The sequence below is a fragment of the Prunus avium genome, chromosome 3 (assembly GCF_965620075.1).
Source record: "Prunus avium chromosome 3, drPruAviu1.hap1.1, whole genome shotgun sequence".
Lineage (NCBI taxonomy): Eukaryota > Viridiplantae > Streptophyta > Magnoliopsida > Rosales > Rosaceae > Prunus > Prunus avium.
This window is the reverse complement of record NC_142286.1, coordinates 29,160,822-29,179,235: the sequence shown is the minus strand read 5'-3', so window position 1 is coordinate 29,179,235 and position 18,414 is coordinate 29,160,822. Positions and strand designations below refer to the sequence as shown.

The 18,414-nt window shown below is 35.8% G+C and overlaps 4 protein-coding genes and 1 long non-coding RNA gene across 6 annotated transcripts; 1 reads left to right on the top strand and 4 right to left on the bottom strand.

Moving 5' to 3' along the window:
• Nucleotides 1-1,975: 1,975 nt before the first annotated feature.
• Nucleotides 1,976-3,589, bottom strand: LOC110755103 (protein C2-DOMAIN ABA-RELATED 4). Its single transcript, XM_021956267.2, has 3 exons — nt 3,183-3,589; nt 2,591-2,686; nt 1,976-2,492 (listed from the first exon to the last, which is right to left on the bottom strand). Exons 1-3 carry the CDS (start codon nt 3,297-3,299, stop codon nt 2,202-2,204), a joined length of 504 nt encoding a protein of 167 aa, XP_021811959.1. The 5' UTR covers nt 3,300-3,589; the 3' UTR covers nt 1,976-2,201.
• A 1,412-nt stretch (nt 3,590-5,001) lies between these two features.
• LOC110755158 (protein C2-DOMAIN ABA-RELATED 4) lies at nt 5,002-6,801 on the bottom strand. Of its 2 annotated transcripts, none has more exons than XM_021956331.2 (2): nt 6,474-6,801; nt 5,002-5,578 (listed from the first exon to the last, which is right to left on the bottom strand). In XM_021956331.2, exons 1-2 carry the CDS (start codon nt 6,582-6,584, stop codon nt 5,189-5,191), a joined length of 501 nt encoding a protein of 166 aa, XP_021812023.2. In that variant the 5' UTR covers nt 6,585-6,801; the 3' UTR covers nt 5,002-5,188. The 2 variants fall into 2 exon arrangements, with proteins under 2 accessions (XP_021812023.2, XP_021812024.2); XM_021956332.2 differs by having other exon boundaries at nt 5,002-5,575; nt 6,474-6,794.
• Nucleotides 6,802-8,143: 1,342 nt separating this feature from the next.
• On the bottom strand, nt 8,144-9,152 carry LOC110755159 (protein C2-DOMAIN ABA-RELATED 4-like). Its single transcript, XM_021956333.2, has 2 exons — nt 8,910-9,152; nt 8,144-8,753 (listed from the first exon to the last, which is right to left on the bottom strand). Exons 1-2 carry the CDS (start codon nt 9,018-9,020, stop codon nt 8,367-8,369), a joined length of 498 nt encoding a protein of 165 aa, XP_021812025.1. The 5' UTR covers nt 9,021-9,152; the 3' UTR covers nt 8,144-8,366.
• Nucleotides 9,153-12,587: 3,435 nt separating this feature from the next.
• LOC148295903 (uncharacterized) lies at nt 12,588-13,567 on the top strand. The gene is made up of 2 exons (XR_015834452.1): nt 12,588-12,828; nt 13,118-13,567. It is a non-coding gene; the product is annotated as an uncharacterized LOC148295903 (long non-coding RNA).
• Nucleotides 13,568-14,864: 1,297 nt separating this feature from the next.
• On the bottom strand, nt 14,865-16,007 carry LOC110755160 (protein C2-DOMAIN ABA-RELATED 4-like). The gene is made up of 2 exons (XM_021956334.2): nt 15,737-16,007; nt 14,865-15,580 (listed from the first exon to the last, which is right to left on the bottom strand). The coding sequence occupies exons 1-2, from the start codon at nt 15,845-15,847 to the stop codon at nt 15,194-15,196; spliced, it is 498 nt and encodes a 165-aa protein (XP_021812026.2). The 5' UTR covers nt 15,848-16,007; the 3' UTR covers nt 14,865-15,193.
• Between the last annotated feature and the right edge of the window lie 2,407 nt (nt 16,008-18,414).

Here is an 18,414-nt window from a genome sequence, read left to right as displayed (position 1 = left end):
CACTTATAATTTTGTTTTGCATATACATATATTTTTTTTTGTCTGATCATATACATATATATAAGCTAATATAAATTTTTTTTGTGCCCTTCTCAATCGTGGGCCCCGGGCGGTGTCCCTGGTTGCCCTGGCCAAGGGCCGGCCCTGCATCACAACCCATCCAATCCCCAAACCCATCCCTCTAAACCAGAACTCATGCTCCTTCTCACCCCATTTCCCCATCCCAACCCATCCATTCCCTAGACGCATCCCTCTAACCCAAAGCCATTTCTCCTCCCCTCTCCCCTATGACCACCACCGGCAAGCAGCTCTAACCCCCAAACGAGCCCAGAACCTACAGACACCGCCGCCCCCCCTCCCAGATCGATTTCTTCTCCACCCTCCGCCCACCCACAACCCGCAGAACCCAGAGAGAGACCCTCCTCCCACCCACAACCCGCAGAACCGAGAGAGAGAGAGAGAGAGAGAGAGAGAGAGAGAGAGTGAGATGATGGGTTCTTTTTAAAAAAAAAATTCTTATTTTTTAGTTGGTTTTTAAATATTTTATTCATATTTTAATCAATTTAAAATTAAAAAAGAAAAAATTTGGGACCCATAGCACCACATAGGCAACTAACACAACATCTAACGGAAACCCTAACGGTGGAATCATCACATTGTAACAAATTTAAAAGATCGAGATATGTAATTGTAAAAAGAGATTTTCTATTTAAACCCCGCATTTCTCTTTGTTTACCCCAATACTTAAATCATTAAGCTGTAAGTTTTATTATTGTGTAAAAAGACAAAAAAAAGTCATCCAACTTAATAATTAACCCTAATACATCTATACACACACCCCACCACTCTTCATATTAATTAAGTTTTAGAAAAATACAAACTCCTCTACATTCTATTTAAATTGGATCAGGACATAGGTAAAGTATAAATTGGATCATATCAGGACAAACTCCTCTACTTGGAGAGAGGTAAAGTTGTTCTCTTTCTCTAGAAAGTATTAAATTTCGGGTTTGGGGTTCCATTTGTTTGTGTTTTTTTTTTGCTGGGAAAAAAGAAAATTGTGGGGTTTAAATAGAAAATCTCTTTTATTTCTTATTTTTTTCAGTTTGGGGTGTATTTAAGGGTAGTTTGGGAAGATAGTGGGGTTTTCTTAGAAATTGTGAAAATTTAAATTAAAAGATGGGGTGAACTAAAGAAGTGTGGGGTTTAAATAGAAAATCTCTTGTAAAAATTGAAAATATAAAGACTAACATATCTTAAGGGTGTAACCATAGGGTACTAAACTGTAATTAACCCTTTTATATAAGGCAAATGCTATTAGAACCAACAACTAATTACATTAATATTTGGACACCAATTGTTGTGACTATAATTCATTTGCTTTGAATAATTTAAACAAGTGAAACATTGTCACGTAAGTCGATGGCCTACTCATTTTGGCCAGGGAAAACTGTGGCTTTTTTACTAATGCCTATAATTCAGCTTTCTGTTTTATGTTTTGTGCATGTCCAGAAATTCACATTCTTTATAATAAAAAAATACGACTTTCCTAAAATTATGTCTCTTAAAGCATACCTTTTGTACTAATGGCTGAATTTATTGAGGAAAACATAGAGGAAGATGAAATGTATGAACAATAAAATCTCTTTCTTGACAACAAGCAGTGTTTAGTCGTGACAGAATTTTCCATCCGCTACATTTCTTCAGAGAAAGAAAATTAACACTCACTAGTATATCTCTTCGACATAAAGTAAGAGACGTTAGAAAACCGTTATTTTCAGGAAAGAAGGCAAACAATATCCAAATTTGAATGTACCATAAAACTCGTCCGTTCAAGATCAAGCATCGACTGCCCTTGATCAAACCTCATTTTTCAATGCAATATCAATTACTTGCAACCCTCGGATCATATAGGAAATTGAATCCCTGCATTTTTCATTTCTGGATAATACCCACATCGATTGTGACACACAAATTCATCATATTCAAACATATGTTTTATGCATCTTCTTGTCTATTTTATTTTCAACAAACCGTGTTTACAATAATAAAGGGGAGGATACACTCAAAACCACTCTGTTTTTAAGCCTATTAACAAAGGAACCCATTGAAGAAACTCATCCAATCCAGAGCTGGTGGTATTACAATGCTCCAAATCTCTTCCATAATGCCAAAGCAGAGGACTAATTTGACAAGAAAATTTACAAACCCCTAGAACCAGGAATATCAATCCACTGTAACTGGAGTTCCAGTTCCCCCCTCTCCACATTTCTCAGTCTGATACACATGTTCTGGACAACTTGGCCATCAGTATAGATGATGCAGCTCTCTTCAGCTAGGCAGTTTTGCCTGCTCGGTTGCACTCTGGAAAGTACAGTTCCGCTTGGTACGCCTTGCACCCGCACCCGTAACGCTTCAAGAAACGGGCCAATCTCGAACTCAGCATCCCCCATTTTGTCATCAAGAGTAAATGTGTCTTTGTCATACACATGCTGCAACATCAGCACCACAAATCATTCAGTAAAGATATGTAAAATTTTAAGTTTAATGTGAAATGCAGCTACTATGTAGCCAAATAAAAAGTAGTTACAATGTTGACTGGAAGAGTTGGATCTGCAATTGAAAGTGTTAAATCTTGATTCCACTCGGGATTGGTACTCTTCTTCACTACACTAGTCTTTAACTTCTGCATCAGACAACACATTTATAAACCATCAGTGACAATACACAAATAAACCTTAACGAACTCAAAGCAGAACAGATGGGGAGAGGGACAAAGCTACAGATCATTGAAGTTTTGTTTCCCCTCCTTATTTGAAAGCATCAAGCAACTAAAACCCTATCAAAATATGATTGAATTTAAAGGTAAAGACAGAGACAAAATCATCTGCAAAACTTAAGGAGGAAGTTAAAGGAACCCCAGAAAACAGAGTGAACAAGAACATTCTTCGTTTGTTTTACAATTTACATCGAACATGGTCGGCTCTAACTGGCTAAAATATTTGACAATATAAAGAAAAGCTTGACCATGAAGTCAACGACCACCAAAGCAATCCAAAAATCCAAATCCACAAACCTTAAAGTCCAAGACCAGAACCTTAAAACTTAAAGTCCATAATTCCAGCAAAAACCAGAAACAAAAACAAACATGAAAACATATGGAGAGACGAGAACCAAGTTACCTGCTTGCCCATTTTGATGACAACATAAGGATCGCTGGTTCTGGCAGTGACATCTCTAATAGCAAGGTTTACCCCTCTCTGCACTCGAACTCTAAGAAGGCCCAACAGGTGCTCCATTGAAACTTGAAAACAAGCTGTGATTATGGCACAAAACAAGGATGAGAGAGAGAGAGAGAGAGAGATATGTATTTGTGGATAGCTTTCTCAATCCGTGGTTAAAAACCCAACTGGTTTGTTTGACGTTTGATACCACAAAAACCAAGCCTTTCTCTACTGGGTCGTTGCAACTTGCACCATAGAGTTAATTAATCAATTAATTAACTCCATAATCTCACGCGCAGACAAGGAAATGGTTTTCGTCAAACTCTTCACTGGAAGGAATTGGTGTTCGATTTTCCCATAACTCTTGATCAGTGATTTATTTGCCTTTATTTTATTTGGTACGCAATTGACTGGAAAATCCAAGCACTGGGAGCCCGCCCTTTGCCCTTTGATGGTTGCAGTATTTATTTGACTTGGTCGTTTTTGGAATTGACTTTTGGGTCGTTTTCTTGAAGGGGCCGTCTTTAACAACAAATATATACGAACAAAACTTGTCCTGGTCGAACATCCAATAAAATGTGAAAGATGCCTTAGAGAAAACTAGCATGAATCAAGATCAGATCCTTGCACAAACACAAGGAAAATCCAAAATAATCCAGAGTTTTTAAATTAAAAATAGATTTTGAGGTTAAAGCTTGAAGATTTCATTTATAACAAGATTGAGTTTATGTATGGTTAGAAATGGGAGTAAAAAGTCATACATAAAAACATTAGCAAAAGCAAGAAGTGGAAAGGAACGTGTGTGATCACCAAGTAACTGGGGTAGCTTGTATGTGCGTTGAATCATATATTATAATATACCGGTCAATTTAGCCTATGTAATATAAGGATTAAATGGAGCTTCATTTGTTAATGTTCCTTCTAAAATATCACGTATGATTGGTGTAAACAAGTGCATGTCTAGCTAAGTTGTGACAAATGATATCAAACCCCACTTTAGTTGGTATGGCATTATGGATCATGAGTCTCTGCATTTAGGTTTCGTGCATTTATCCGCATTTAGTTAAATGTTATTTATGGTGATAATGTTTTTCTGCTTTCCGTCTTCTTCTCCAATTGTTAATGGTTTTTCTGCTTTTCATTCCTCCAACTTACAAGAATTCTTGGACCATCGTAACAGATTCTGATCTTGCCCTTTTTCTTAGGTTTATAGATTTGGACCTAAAGAACTCAGAAATGGTGCAAATTCCTAGAGAGTGCTTTGGTTTTCTTAAATGGTTATTACCAATAAGAGAATCTATGGTTTTGAACAATTATGATAAACCAAAACTTAGCTTGGCTAGAGAGGCTTGTGGTATAATAGCTAATTGCCCATAACTTTAGTAAAAGAGAAAGAGGTAACGTCGATGTTTGAATCTTAGGACAATGTCTTGTAGAAAGGTTTGTGTAGTGTTTAGAATTTGAGATGGGGGTTTGGAAGGAAAAGGCAAATAAGGAAAGGGTGAATGCTTGAGATTAACAGTTACAACACCTACAAGGTGCTTGTTCTTACTGCCCTGACATTGCCTCTCCAATTTATAAGCGCTGGTAGCTCTGTCATGCCTTGGTGGAAACCCTTACATATTGTCTTCTTGCTCTTTTAGCTAGGTCTTTTTACTTCCTTCTCCTCCCTTCCCCCATAGCTCAAAAAATAGGATCGGATTTGGACTACCCCATGGAGCTTGGGCCAGTTTTACAGGCCTAAAATGAGGATTAAAAAAATAATTTGAAACCAAAATGAGAATCAAATAAACAGTAATGTACTACATAATGAAAATCAAGTTATGATAATTTGTTTTCTCATATCCCATATGTTAGCAATACATACTACATAGGTGGATACCCTTCTCAAACATCACTATTTTGACATTTATGAACCAAGGACTCAAAACTATACACAGAGACAGTGTGGATGCAATGCAAATCTAGAGACCCTTAGAAGTAGGAACATCAATCCACTGCAATTGAAGTTCAACTTCCCCACACTCCACATTTCTCAGTCTGAGGACCATGTTTTGGACAAGTTTGCCTTTGGACCAGACAATGTAGCTCTCTTCAGCAAGGCAGTTTTGCCTATTTTGTTGCACTTTTGTGATTATTGTCCCATCTGGGAGGCCTTCCAAGCGCATCTTCAAGACCTTAATAAATGTCGCAATCTCAAACTCTGCATCCCCCATCTTATCATCAAAACTAAAGGTGTCTCTGTCATACACACAAACCCTGATTGGGAGATTTGGGTCTGCAACTGTGAGTGTCAAATCTTCATTCCACTCAGGATTCACATTCTTCTTCACCACCCTGGTTTTCACCTTCTGCTTTTGAACATAAATTCAACAACCTATCAGTTGAAATGACAGATATTTGGAATCACATCAATTTCTCAAAGCTCTTAACCTCAACAAGACGTAATTCAGAAAGTTGTTTGGTGGAGAACCACCACATAGCAAAGTTTGGTGTAAATTGATTTCCTGGTCAATAATTAATGTGCCTGAACCCATGTCTTTTTCATTCCTGTGGGATAAGACTCATAAGAGAGGGACTTGCATGTGACGGGAATAGCACTGTTAACTGAGAAAGCGAATGGCCTCCACAGAAGCACAGTACTACCAGATTTTGTTTTGGCGAAGACGGGAAACATTACCACCAGATTAAAAATAATAATTTCTGGATGACTTCAAATAAAATTACAAACCAGATCCCTTAGTGATATCAATATTCTGGAAATCAAAACAAATGTTTACAGCAACAGACAGAAAATAAGGAAACCATACACAAGGTAGATTTAAATACCTTCATTTACTGTTCTTTAATCTTTACAATGAAAGAAAACAAAACGAAATAGATTCCTTTCTCTTTTTTTTTTTTTTTTTTTAAAGATACCCTCTTTTGTGGTTGGAGTTTTTAATACTAAGAAAAAAGCAACAACTAATAAGGCCAAAAAAAAAATGTATATTTAAGAGGTTTCCAGAAGGCATAACTTAAACCCAAACAAACAATAGTACAATTTAAACAGAAAATATGTATATGTACGATGAAACACCAAGTGATCCTTCCAGATCCATGTATTGCCATCAATCACCTAAATTTATAGAAAATAAAAACAAAACCCAGAAACCCAGAAATGCAAATGGATCAAGAAATGCAACAGCAAAAGAAAAATTATCTGAAAATTAGACCATTTTCATGATTAAAGACAGCCAAATGAGTTACCTGCTTGCCCATTTTGATAACAACATAAGGGTCACTGCTTCTCATGTCTCTAACAGCAAGGTTCACTCCTCTTTGGATGTGAATTCTCAGAAGACCCATCATGTTCTCCATTGGATCCAGATTTTATTTTTATTTTTCTTCACAAAGTAAGAAGCACCAGAAATCCCAGGAATAGGAGGAGGATGAGAGGTTTGATTGAAGATTGCAATTTGGGAGCCTCTGTCTAAATCTCAGTGCCTGAGTGAAGTTGGCTACCAAACCACAACATTTTATATTGACCCCAATAGCTACGAAACCAAAGTATTTTTTCACTTTACTCTTTGTTTTCTCAACTGTTCACGCGCTCTTCCAGGCTCTTCTACTCGTTTATTTATCTTTTATTTTATTTTATTTGTCATTTTGGGGAGAGATTTTATTATTATTTTTTTCGAAATTAAGAAGAAAAAAGAGAGTTTTCACATACTATTATGTTGTCATTAGGTTCGACTCTGAAATCACTAATTTATAATTTTCTTTAACTCAACCATACCCGTTCATAGCTATTTGGGGCAGAGACAGTGACTTTTGCGGGAAAAAATTATCCCACTGGGAGTCCAATCCAATGCGCCTGATTGTGTGCTCGAATTGACTATGCAGCTATGCTCCAATAAACAAAGACTACAAGTTTGGTATTTTTTACGGTAAAAACAAAAGAAAAACGAGTTCTAAGCTGGCTCAGGTATGAATTAGGTGTGGGTCCTCATGACACAGTATTCCAGTTGGTAATTTCACTCAAATATATATGGGAGGGTAATTAATCGTATCATTAACACTAAATGTCAAATTTTCATTATTAATTGATGTGACAACTTCTTATTTTCTGTTAATAAATAAGATTTAGAATGAAAATGATGCGATTTTGCTGACTTTTATGCATGTTGTATGCCTTTCAAGTTCCGAGCAAGAACTTTGTATTTTCACTCATAATCAAAAGCAAATGAGGTTCTAGTTTTGAGTCATAACTAGGGAGGATAATAAGGTGGTTGCAATTTGAACTTCTAATTACTTTGGTACGTAAATTTCTCATTAGGAAAATGTTAGGCATTGTCTGCGGTCTCTCTAATAAAGGTAGGTCTCATTGTATGGGTGGGCTCCACCTCTTTAGAGAGGTGGTACACAATATGATATATAAATGTGATAAGCCTAGTATTACCCACCAAAGATACGGACTTCATAGCACAAAAAGATTGTCTACAAATCCTTTCATTGAATATTGCATTGGAAATTATTTGTTTGTCAGAACACCGATGTCATTCTGATAAACGCTCTTTGCATTCTTAATTTTGCATCATTTATGTATTGTTGACTAATTGGCTATTCTGTTTGTTAGTCCAATCTTTGCTATCAACTTCACACAATAATTTGGTTGCGAGTCGGATTATAATTTCCCTTCTAGACTAAGATTGCGGTTAGTGTTACTTCCCTTCACAATGTTAATAGAAATTCCAAATTTGAATCTCCATCCCCATTATATATGTGAGTCTTACATGTGTGCCAAGTTAGATTTTTCGACGGATAGTTTCATTAACCTCATGGACGTTTTGTGATAAAAACTTGAAAAAAAATCATTATTGATCATATCAGAAGAGGTTATTCTGGCTAGTTGGCATCAACAAAATCACACACAATAATTTGAATGAATCAAATAAATTGTAATTTTATTAGAAAATGAAACTCAAGCTGTTCAAACTTTTCTCGCATCCCATATAATTGACACCAATACATGGGAGGATAAAAACTTAAAAACACCACTGTATCTCTCACATCTATGAACAAAAGAATTCAATAACCAGGGCCCCAAATACAACTACACGGAGAAAAAGAAAAGAGAGAGAGACAGAGAGAGAATGTAATCTAGAGACCCCTAGAACTTGGAACATCAATCCACTGTAATTGGAGCTCAACTTCCCCACACTCCACATTTCTGAGTCTGAGGACCATGTTTTGGACAAGTTTGCCCTTGGACCAGATGATGCAGCTATCTTCAGCAAGGCAGTTTTCCCTGCTTGGCTGCACTCTGGCAATTATGGTTCCATCTGTCAAGCCTTCCAAGCGCATCTTCAAGGCTTTAATGAATGAACCAATCTCAAACTCTGCATCTCCCATTTTGTCATCAAAACTAAACGTATCTTTATCATACACAGAAACCATGATCGGAAGATTTGCATCTGCAACGGAAAGAGTCAATCTTTCATCCCACTCAGGATTCACATTCCTCTTCACCACTCGAGTTTTCAACTTCTGCAATATCAGAAAATTGGTTTCATAAGCAATCAATTGAAATGAACAAGCATCAAATCAAAACCCAGAAACCCATAAGTCCAGATGGATCAAGATTCAAGAAAAACATCAGAAAAATAGACCATTTTCATGATCAAAGACAGCAAAATGAATTACCTGCTTGCCCATTTTGACAACAACATAAGGGTCACTGCTTCTCATGTCTCTAACAGCAAGGTTCACTCCTCTTTGGATGTGAACTCTCAGAAGACCCAACAAGTTCTCCATCAAATATTAATCAAACTGGTTTTATGTTTTTCACAATTCAAGTAGCACCAAAAATCCTAGAGGAGTTTAAAAGGCTCTGTTTCTAAACAGTGAAGTGGTCCAATGAGTTTTTGATACCAAACCACTAGCTTCCTTTCCTTTTTATACACAAAAGTCTGTGAAGACCATGCCTTCCTCCTTTGTGCTTTAACTAGAAGCCACCCGTTATCCAATGTGCCTTAAATTTTTTCAACGGCGACCAATCAACATCAAATCAAACCAGCAAGAGTCTCACGCGCTCCTCTAGACTCTTTCACTTTCCTTTGTTTTTCCTTTGTTTTTCCTTTTTTCTTTCAGTCTGTAATTTTTTATTTAGAGAGTGTACATAGTTTGACTTGGGGTCGAATGACTTACGGGTCGGGTTTTGTTTAAGTGGGTGGGTTTTTATTTGTTTAATTATAATTGACCGGGCACTCCAAGGTGCCGGATTGTGATGCTGAATGTCACTCTGTGTGTGGTCGATTACAGGCTACATCCGGGCTTATTTGACTCAGCTCGACTTGGACTATACGAGATTACGGCAAGTATAATTAATGTAAATATGTATGTAATTAGGTGTTTCCTAATCATCATATAATGCGGTGTTACAGTTAATCATTTAGAGTTAAATTTGGGAGGATCGATAATAAAAAATAGGTAAAGACAACATTTTGGGGAATTTTTCCTTGATGAGGAAGGCATTGGCTGTTATTGTATCATACTCTCATCATCTTTTGTTAGTAAACATGTGATGATGTGAGAAGATTAAAAACAGAAAGACAAACATGGTTTCGTTAGGGCGGTAAGCCTACTTCCCCTTGCACCCAAGTTCGAATTCCCATTTTCATAGATTAAATTAATTTTGAGTCATTTTAGATTATCACTTGTATTAAAAGAAAATAAGACATAAATACAATGTGTCCAATAACAATGATATGATGGCGGCGGCGGCAATGAAATGACTAAATTGTCTGCCTTTGTACTGGAATCATCTTTGTAGGAAGAGGTAAAAATTGAATTTGCTTGGATTGAGAGACGGCATATTAAGAGGAGGGTGGGTGTCTATACTTTTCTGTAGATCTAACATGTATATTACTACATGGAGGTTCAAACTTGGACGTTCACATGTTAAGAAATATGTACATCCTCATCGCCCACTCTAAATTGCATTTTAATTCTCAGGCATCTTTTAGGTCCATCTTCAAAGATTATCTAACAAAGAAATAGTCATAGCATATTATATTAGGGATAATTGTCGAAATGTCACCTAAACTTATACCTCTGTTTTAATTTGTCACCTTAAAGAAGAAAAATTTAAGAGAAATATCATATTAATTTTTCAAAATCCATGATTTGTCATCTCTCCCTTTCTCCCGCCCCAAAACACATCGCACAAGACACCCCTCCCTCTATCTCTATCTCTCACCATGTATAAATTTTTTTTATAAGAATTTTTCCATTTTTAAAATACCCTTGAAAATGAAAAATATTAAAATACCCTTAAAATTGATGGTGTTAAAGTCAGATGACAAATCATGGATTTTGAAAAAGTAAGGTGACATTTTTCTTAAATTTTTCTTTAAAGTGATAAATTGAAACTGATATATAAATTCAGGTGATTTGTCTAAAAAATTCCATTACATTATTATCCCTACAGAGTCTTTTTGCAACTCTTTGTTTAAATTCACCGTTGGTGAAACCAACAAAAAAACAATTATTGTTTGCAGTTGCTTATTAATTGAAGATCTACGACCAAAAAAAAATTAATTGAAGATCTGGTCATCAACGTAATAATGATTGAGCACACTGATTTAATATATCATATAATTCTAAAAAGTTACGTTATACACCCAATTTGACTTATATGCGATCAATAATTCAAGGCCGTCGCCAGCGACCTCAGATGGGACGTGGTTCAATGCTTGCAGCTAAAGCAAAGGACAATTTCAATATAGTTTTTATTTTATATATGTTTTTTAGTACTTTTATTTTTATTTTATATATGTTGGTTACCAAATTATAAACATGTTCCATAAAATAACTCTTTTCTAGATGCAATGACTATTGAGATCTTCCCTCACTGCTTATGCTCATTAGGCATTTCAGGAGTCTCATATGAACATATATATGAAATCAGCTCCCTACACCTCAAAAAAGCTTTTAAAAATTGTAATAATATACTTCAAAGTTGAAATCGAAATTGTTTTATTTGAGAGAGAGAGTACAGGACTTTCGATATATAATGTGTCCAACGATACAACAGGCTCGCCTAGGTCTCAAAAACTTTAGAAACCTACGACTGTGACACAACAAGCTCAGTCAGATCTCAAAACATGCATAAATACTGAGGCCTAAACATGAAGGCATTGACTAAAGCCCATGCGGCCCAAAGAACATGGTTTGAAATCTCGGCTCAAATACCAGGGGATGGCCCAATTCTTAGGCCCAACTCGTTATGCATCGGAAAAAACTTGACCAAAGTCAAAGATTGGCATTTGTCGGCCGACTAAAATCACAAGCACCGACTGAGGCAAGGAAATTAAATGCACCATCTTGAGAAGGGCGTTGTGCAACAAAGCAAAAGGAATTATGGGACGTCAAGCTACTTCTCGAAACTTGAGCTTATCAGAGAGTAGAAGCCTTGAAACTTGAAAAGAAGGCAGGTGTAGGGAACAAACATTGAAACTCGTGATCGAGAAGAATTTAGGCGGTGAGAAGGTGGCTTAGGCTTCTGAAGGCGGCAAGCTCCATAAATAGTATAACATGTTTATTTTGAAAACAACCAATCTCTCAACAAAAATCAAGATGCTACTCAATGTATTCCCTAAAATTAGACTTAGATAAATTTTACTGCTTTTCTTAGAATTCAACGTAGCATATCACAAACTTTGCTTAATTATCCTTTTCTTAGGATAAATTTTACTGAGTTTGACAAAATGGGAGATGCAGACTTAGATAAATTTTACCGCTTTTCTCTTTCTTTTTTTCTTTTTTTTATTTGGATTTTTTTAATGCAATTTTTTATTTGGATTTAGCAGTGTCAAGTATCAAGGCATAAGGGTAAATTTAGAAAATAAAAGCCAAATTATCTCATGTATTAATGATATTATTTTAAGTGTAACATAAGTGACACATATTATAAGAAAAAGAGAAAAAATCCACACAAAAAAGGCTCGTATTTTAGTAGTTTCTTCTAGGGGTGGGCATCAATCCGGCCGATCCGATTACACCGGCCGAACCGATTATATTGGTTTGGTTTGGTTTGGTTTTGACCAACGAAAAAGTCAACAGTTTGAAAAACCGATCCGAACCGGGTTGGTTTGGTTCGGCTGCGGTTTGAGTGTTTTTGAAACTGTCCTAAACCAAACCGAACCGATATAACTCCATTTAATATTAATTTTATTTAATATACATGTGTCAAACAACAATTGGTTAGTAGAAAGGCATATTATGTACCCTTTCACACCTAATTGGACCCCAAAAACATAACAAAACCAAGAAAACCCTCCACTACACTCACATTCGAAGCCTCTCTCTTCTCTTCTCTACAACTAAAACTCAAACCTAATCTGAAAAAAAAACCCAAGCGAAACAGCCGCCAGATCTCATTATTAGCCTCAGCACCTCCAAGTTGTTGACCTCATCTCTTCCTTCTTCGAAAACCCAGTTGTGCCTCTTGGATCTTCCTCTTAATTCGCAGCTGCAAAACCATGTTTGAGATACTCAATGGGGCTTGGAGAAAATAGCTCATACCACTTCAATGATTCAATCCCACCCTCTTAGAACTAAGGTTTGTTTCAATTCTTGAATCATACCCAGTTTTTGTTTTTGTTTTGTTGTCTTACTCTGCTTTGTAAGATGTCAATTAATCAATTAGGTTTTGAAATTTCTAATTTGATTTGTATTAATCAATTATTTGTATTAATGAAAATATGGGATTGGGTCTGTCAGGGTGTGGGAAGAGCTGAGAGAATTGGGTTATGGAAGAATAAATGATTTGTCTTTTCATTGCACTAGTTTCCAAAAGGCTATTAATTTTTTATTATTAATACCTCACTTGCATGGTCCCTATGTTGTAGATTTTGTATTCAATCAGAGAGATGATTTCTGGAACGAGGCCATTAAACTTGCTGATTTGCACCACCTCAATGTGGTAGCTTCTATGGTGTTGTGCTTGATGGGCCGGGAGGTTCTGTGCCAACAATGACAGAGTATATGGTTAATGGCTCTCTCAGAAATGCCTTGCAGAAGAATAAGAAGAAATGTGTTTGTTTGGCTTTTTGTTCTTTGCATTAATTTGATAAAATCAGAATGAATGTTGTATCTGACTAGTTGGTATGTAATTTCCAATTGTATTAATCAATTGGGTATTGAAATTTGTTTGTATATGTATGAAAATATGGGATTGTATGTTGAAGTTTGTTGCTGGAATTTTGGATGAACTTTGATGAAAATGTTTATGTTTGTTAGGAGCAAGTTCAGTTTTAGGATTATTTGATGGAATACAGATGTTAACAGGTTTTGTGTTATTGTAAGCATGTTTTCTTTTATGCCTAAACCGGCCGAACCAAACCGCACCAAACCGGATATGAATGGTTTGGTTTGGTTTGGTTTTCATTTTGATTTTGGCTCAAACCGAATCACACCGGACCGTAAAAGTTTAATTGGTTCAGCTGTGGTTTGAGGGTGAAACCGGACCAAACCGGACCGTGCCCACCCCTAGTTTCTTCCCTTTTGTGGCACACATCGCTCTCTGTCCCCCCAGTTCCCTTTTGTGGCACACATCGCTCTATGTTGTAGAAAAACTGACTTGCAATACAAAAAAAGTCTCATACAAAGTAGAGACGCGTAACCAAACAAGACAAAAAAGTCTGAAATAAGATATTCAGGGTAGTTTCTTCGCTTCACACGTTGTTTTTAAGTGATGTCATGGATTCTAGAATTGTTGAAAAAGCGAGAGCTCTGGCTGCTGCGGTCACGTGCCTTCTAGCTATAAGTTATGGTAGTGTGAATATACCCTTACTTTATAGAATGTGCTCCTCCTTTCAGAGAGACTAATTTAAAAAGGAACCTAGGAATATTTAATGTAATTTTCTCCATCTTCCCTTTCTGTTTGTTTCCTTTTTCAACAACAAAAAATCTGGTGTGCTATACCTAAGCTCAGTTGGGCATAATTACTTTCTCCTGGTAACATTGGTTTAGTAAATCGTTAAAAGAGGTTTATGGTTAATTTCAATTTAGTACTCTTAACTTTCACTCATAATGAATGTTACTCGTGTTTTCAAGTTTAACATTTCAGTATTCGTACTTCATGAAATTGTTGCGATGTGGTTTAGGATGCTGAAATAGAATAAGCAAGTGGTCACATTTTGTGAAGTTTGGGTTAAATCATCATTTACTATGGCAGAAAAGAGGTCAGAAGAGGTAATTCTGGTCAGATTGGTGCTAGTGGAATCCTAAGGAATGACAATGAAGTTGAATAAGGGAGACTTTGTTGAATCCACTTGATTGAAGTGACTTATGGTGTGTTTACTAATCATGAATTGGAATTCTCATCAGAAATTAAATTCCGCATAAGAAGGATTCCTGCGTTTACTTCACATCAAGGAATTGAAAAGTAAGTGGGGCCCACACAACATTAGGAATTGAATTCTTGATTTTGGAGGAATTCAATTTGTCATCTACTTTAACCCAACAACGATGACATTTAAGTAATTAGTACCACTCCTACCCCAATTAGTAAACAACTTCAATAGGAATATGGAATCTAACTCCCCTCAATCCATATGGTTTAGTAAACAACTTCAATAGGAATCCGGAATCTAATTCTCCTCAATCAAATTCTCTTCTATTCAATTCATCCTTAATTCAATTACGGATTAGTAAACATGACATTACTGTTGATTACAAATTTTGGCATCAACAGCTTCACACACAGTGATTTGAATGAATCAAATGAATGGTAATTTTATTAGAAAATGAAAATGAAGCTGTTCAAACTTTTCTCACATCCCATAGGATTGACACCGATACATGGGAGGATAAAAACTTAAAAACACCACTCTATCTCTCATATCTATGAACAAAAGCATTGAAGAAGCAGGGCCCCCAAATACAAATCTACAGGAGGAAAAAAGAGAGAGAGAGGATGCAATCTAGAGACCCCTAGAACTTGGAACATCAATCCACTGCAATTGAAGTTCAACTTCCCCACACTCCACATTTCTGAGTCTGAGGACCATGTTCTGGACAAGTTTTCCGTTGGACCAGATGATGCAGCTCTCTTCAGCAAGGCAGTTTTCCCTACCTGGTTTCACTCTGGCAATTATGGTTCCATCTGTCAAGCCTTCCAAGCGCATCTTCAAGGCCTGAATGAATGAACCAATCTCAAACTCTGCATCTCCCATTTTGTCATCAAAACTAAACGTATCTTTATCATACACACAAACCATGACCGGAAGATTTGCATCTGCGACAGAAAGAGTCAATCTTTCATCCCACTCAGGATTCACATTCCTCTTCACCACTCGAGTTTTCAACTTCTGCAATATCAGAAAATTGGTTTCATAAGCAATCAATTGAAATAAACAAGCATCAAATCAAAACCCAGAAACCCATAAGTCCAGATGGATCAAGATTCAAGAAAAACATCAGAAAAATAGACCATTTTCATGATCAAAGACAGCAAAATGAGTTACCTGCTTGCCCATTTTGACAACAACATAAGGGTCACTGCTTCTCATGTCTCTAACAGCAAGGTTCACTCCTCTTTGGATGTGAATCCTCAGAAGACCCATCAAGTTCTCCATCAAATATTTGATCAAGATCAGATTAATCAAACTGGTTTTATGGTTTTCACAATTCAAGTAGCACCAAAAAATCCCAAAGGAGTTTAAAGGCTCTGTTTCTCAACAGTGAAGTAGTGGATGAGTCTTGTTTTAAGCTTTCCTTGCCTTTTTATACACAAAAGTTTGTGAAGGCTATGGCTCTGTGCTTTAGCTAGAAGCCACCCATTATCCTATATGCCTTTAATATTTTCAACGTGAGTTATGCGACCAATCAACATCAAAACCAGCAATAGTCTCACGCGCTCCTCTGGACTCTTTTTTTTTTGTTCCTCTAGACTCTTTCACTTTGCCTTTCCTTTGTTCTTCCTTTTTTCTTTCATTTTGCATTTTTTTTATTCAGAGTGTGTACAAAGTTTGACTTAGGGTAGAATGACTTACGGGTCGGGTTTTGTTTAAGTGGGCGGGTTTTTATTTGTTTATAACTGACGGGCAATCCAAGGCGTCAGATTGTGGGCTTGTTTGATAAATTCAACTCGTCTTGCACTGTACAAGATTACAGCAAGTATAATTAATGTAAATATGTATGTAATTAGGTGTTTCCTAATAATATCTTTAATAAGAAGAGATATTTAGTCAAATACTCATTCTTAGCACTAAAACTATAAATAAACCCTACACTATTTAATTTATATAAACAAACCCAAAAAAAACCCAAAAAATGACATTTGGCATTATTGAATTGAATTTTGATTATTAAATTACTTTGATGCCCTATTGAGTATTTTGGGTTTTTTTATATGTTTTGGGATTGGGTTTGTTTTGAGAAATCAATGGCAGTTTTGTAATTTAAAAGAAGTTAAAAGTCTTTTTGTTATGTTGTAAATGGGCTTTGGGTATGTTTCTAAAGTCCATTTCATATAGGGTATTTTTATAATTTAGGCTCCTATATTGGGTATAATAGTGAATCTCCCTAATAATAATACGGTGTTACAGTTGGTCATTCATAGTGAAATGTGGGAGAGGATCGATCATGACAAGTAGGTAGAGATAACACATTGGGAAATTGCCTTGATGAGGAAAGCTTTTGGTGTTATTAGCTCATGTCTCTCTCAGCTCTGTTAGTAACGGCATGAATATGACCCTCACATGTAGTTGTTTATGTTTTTACAGTTTATGTATTGCAAGAACCTCATTTTGAGGTTGTGTTCTTATCGTGTATTCTGGGGTTTTGCCCTGTTTTCAATTGAATCTCTACTATTTCGAAAATAATAATAATAATAAAAGAGACAAATATGGTTTGCAAGATCAACTTTATATTCTTTTTTAATTATGATGATAAAAGATTGTTTGTGTCCAATAACACTGAGATGATGGTGGTGGTAATGACATGACTAAATTGTCTGACTTTGTATCCAGAACCATCTTTGAAGGAAGAGGTAAAAAATGAACTGTTTACATTATCTAACCCCAAAAAAAACCATAGTTTATGAACTGTTTACATCACCATAATAAGCATTGAGCACACTGACTAAATATATCATATAATTTTTTTAAATGACGTTAAATAAATAATTATACTCCCAAAACGCTATTCAATTACAATTTCGTTTTCAACTTTGAATTATTATTACAGTTTTTAAAGGTTTTTAGAAGTGTAGCGAGCTGATTTCATATATTCATATGAGACTCAAAAGTCATTTGCATAAGTAGTCAACGAAGATCTCAAAAGTCATTGCATCCAAAAAAATATCCATTGTTTTAGCTGCAAGCAAACTATACGTCTCATATGAGGTCACGAGCAAGCAACGGTCTTAAATTTTTTATCGCACATAAGTCTTAGTTTTTATGGATCTCTGACCATTGCTAAGCAAATAAGTATTCAAAAAGTGAGACGAAAATACCCAAAGTTTAATCCCTTTTTCTAATAGAAAAGGGTGCTAATTTTTACTACATTTACAACACATGCATTGTAACCATCTATACCTCAATTTGCATCAAATTAAGAATTCATAACTAACCATAAAAAAGGTAGGTATGTTTAGGTATTAAAATTAGGAAGCTTCCAACCGGCTTTAGGTAGCATGTTTGCCCTGGTCTTGGGTGTCCCTCCCTAATTTATAATAAAACAGTAAGGAAATTGATAGAGTGTTAATTTTAAGCTGTTTTCATTTACTATTTTGAAATGGTGTTTAGATTTATTTAATTGGTTTTGTGTTGGTTTTTATTTGATTTTATTACCTTTCTAGTTTTTTTATTTTTACATTTTCATTATGATCGTAGAATAGATTTGGTGTCTGGAATCTTATTAAGATTTTGAAACATGATAAGATGCTTACAAATTATAACTTATATATCTGCTATATATGTATAGGCTAGCCTGCAGTTATATCGAGCTCTCCTTCCACCTGTTTAATGAAGTTTAGCTACGAATTTGTTTGGGCAAATGTCAAAACTGGCTTGTTTGATGTTTTTTTAACTCCGAACTAAATAAGACTAAAATTCTGTTGACACCATGTTGACCTCACCTTCCCCCTTAAGTAAATCCCACCAATTAAGGGATAACGCTTGTTTGTCATACATCACATCCC